This window comes from Sinocyclocheilus rhinocerous, unplaced genomic scaffold, assembly GCF_001515625.1.
Source record: "Sinocyclocheilus rhinocerous isolate Xijiao unplaced genomic scaffold, SAMN03320098_v1.1 scaffold1413, whole genome shotgun sequence".
NCBI classification, from domain to species: domain Eukaryota; kingdom Metazoa; phylum Chordata; class Actinopteri; order Cypriniformes; family Cyprinidae; genus Sinocyclocheilus; species Sinocyclocheilus rhinocerous.
The window spans coordinates 568,955-571,790 of record NW_015639297.1 but is presented as its reverse complement, the minus strand read 5'-3'; the positions used below and the strand labels follow the sequence as shown (position 1 = coordinate 571,790).

At 39.6% G+C, this 2,836-nt stretch overlaps 1 protein-coding gene across 1 annotated transcript in view; it reads right to left on the bottom strand.

Moving 5' to 3' along the window:
* The window catches only part of LOC107751122 (sodium/calcium exchanger 1-like), a 41,944-nt gene that overhangs the window by 9,908 nt on the left and 29,200 nt on the right, over nt 1-2,836 (bottom strand). The window contains exon 5 of the mRNA XM_016566730.1: nt 1,928-2,055. Coding sequence (XP_016422216.1) covers nt 1,928-2,055 — 128 coding nt within the window. The remainder of the gene's footprint in view (nt 1-1,927; nt 2,056-2,836) is intronic.

The following is a 2,836-nucleotide window of genomic DNA, read 5'->3' as shown; positions in this document are numbered from 1 at the left end:
TTATAATCCCAATAAATCATAAACAGTCTCTCAGAACAAGCGATTCCAGATTTCTCCCTAGGTACACGCCACCATTGGGATAAATCCCCCCCCATTTGTGATGCTCTCTGCCCTATTAGCATAAACACAGCCCTAAGCGAGAAGTAGTGATGGGAAGTTCCGATCATTTTACCGACTCGGACCTTTGAGTCTCGTTCAGCAAAATGAACAAATCTTTTTTCGAGTCATTTCGTTCATTTTAGTAAAATATAATTAAAATGTTACGTGTTACTTCCCTAACTTGTCTACTACTTACGCAAACGTTGATTACACTACAAACAATACAAAACTATAATGCTATAAGAAACAGAAAAGATTAATTTACTGTTTACCTGGGTCTTCAGTCTATGATTAGCTCACCTCACCTCTCGAGTTCACACTGCACGATTTTCAAACTCGTCGTATCGCCGTTGTTTTCACACTGCGTGACTATCTGGGGTAGCATTCAGTTGCTGCTGTGTTTATGGGGCTGTCACGTGATGAACGATCGACTCGAAAAACCCGAAGACTCGAGATGAACTAATCAATTCTCTTTCCGGCTCAGACTGCATTGGTTAAAGCGTATGGGGCTGTCACGTGATGAAGGAACGACTCAAACCCGAAGACTCGATGGATGAACTAATCAATTCTCTTTCCGGCTCAGACTGCATTGGTTAAAGCTTATGGGGCTGTCACGTGATGAACGAATGACTCGGAAAACCCGAAGACTCGAAACAGGTGAACTACTTGACTAATTCCAGTACAGAACCTATAGGATGTTGCGCATGCGCGACTGAACGAATCACTCCCCGAGACGACTCGTTCTTCCCGAGTCACATTAAAGATCCGTTCAAAATGAACGAATAGTTCAAGAACGACCCAACACTACCTTCTATATATGTTATTATTTAAAAGCTGCTTGTGATGGGCTTTGGTTCATCATGTGACTTTCTCATCACCACCTGCATTTGGTGGTTATCAGTGTATTACAAAGGTACAAAACAGATTTCAGTACTTCAATAGGTTGGTATATTAACATTATATCAGTTAATGAAATTATGGTATTTAACTGTAAATTTAAGTTAAAACCGTAAAACCTAAAACGTTGCTACCGTATTTTTTATGGTAAAATTCCGGCAACCACAGCTGCCGTTTTTTTACCGTAAATTTTACGGAATTTTTTTTTACAGTGTATCACAAGTAACAGCATAAAGTGCATTCAAGGAGAAAATTTCTAAAAAAAAAAAAAAACTGATAAAAGTAGATTTTTCAGATTAGGAAAAAGATTTCCAATAAAGGTCTTCCTCTAGTGCAGCCAGCGAGAAACCTGCCAGCCAGAATCCAAAATCGTATTCATTACAGCCCAGAAACTAATTTGTCTGGATGGCATCGCCTTTCGATTATTAAGGTTGTAGTGAGTATTACATCAGCAGAACATCATAATTCTGTGCAATTCAATCAAATCTTCAGGATACAAGGAAATCATTTCGCTTTGAGGCCGAGCAAATTAACCTGACAGACATGATGAAAACTAATAACCCCTCTGATGCACAGAAGCAGTGCAGGAGAGAACCGAAGAGGTGAATTAGAGATGGAAAGTGGACACTGTTAACATGTATAAAGTGACAGGCAGTCTGAAAGGTTGCGGGTAATAGCTCTGCCCATGTCTGCTGCATCTGAAGAGCAATTAAAGGTTGAATGGTCTCCAGCTGCGGCTACTTCAGCAGGACAGGATAGCATCGCTCATGTCCAGATGCTCTGTCATCCTCTCATTCACCTTCAAGGGCTTCTAAGCCCTCATTCATGCTTCAAATGCCATCGCTCGACCTCAAAGTAAATGCGTGTGTGAACACAGATGGGTGTCTGAATGCATTTTTCATGACAGATTCTTCATGAGCAGAAAAGGTACCTTAAACTCATAGGACTCCTCAATGATTACTTCAAGTTTCACATGTTCACCCATTGTCGGGCGACCCATTTCAGCAATACGCCTCTCATCCTTCTCTTTATTAGTCAGGGTCTCTTCTTCCCCGTCCTCTGAGAGAGACAGACATTGCAAGAGAGGAACAGAAAATGTGATGGGAAAAAAACATTTTCAGTGAACAAACATGTAGACTATATGTACGATTATATCATTTGCAGGGTATAAAAAAAGCCATAACATCTGCAATGTGAGCTATGCTATGCTTGTTGACACGCGTGAGAATGCAATGCTGTCAATCTGGACTTAAAAACATGTTTGAAGGTGTGGACTTTTTGCAAGGTTTAAAATTACAACATCATTACTAATCTAAAATATTGAATGGATCATTGATAAAAGATATTTAAAGGAACAGTTCGCCCAAAAAGGAAAGTGCTGTCACTCCCAAGTTGCTCCAGCTCACTATTATTTTCTTTCTTCAGTAAAACTCAAAGGAAGATCAGAACGTCCGAGATTCTGATTTCCATAAAAGGAAAGTGAATGGGGTTGAAAAAAGGGACGGTTGAGAAGAAAAAGTCAGAAATGCATAAGGATGACATTTTTCTAATTGTTGGGTAAACTATTCCTTTATATGTGGCCCAGTAGTGCACAACACAACAAAATCTCCACAGCACAACAAAATCGCCACAACACAATGCATAGGACTAATTTCATTGTGTTGTGTTAATTTGTTGTGGCTTGTTTCCGTTGTGTTGTGCTAATTTTGTTGTGTTACGACTTTTTTCCATTGTGTTGTGCTAATTTCATTGTGTTGCGACTTTTTTGTGTTGTGTTGTGCTAATTTTGTTGTGTTGTGCTAATTTCATTGTGTTGTGACTTGTTTCTGTTGTGTTGTGC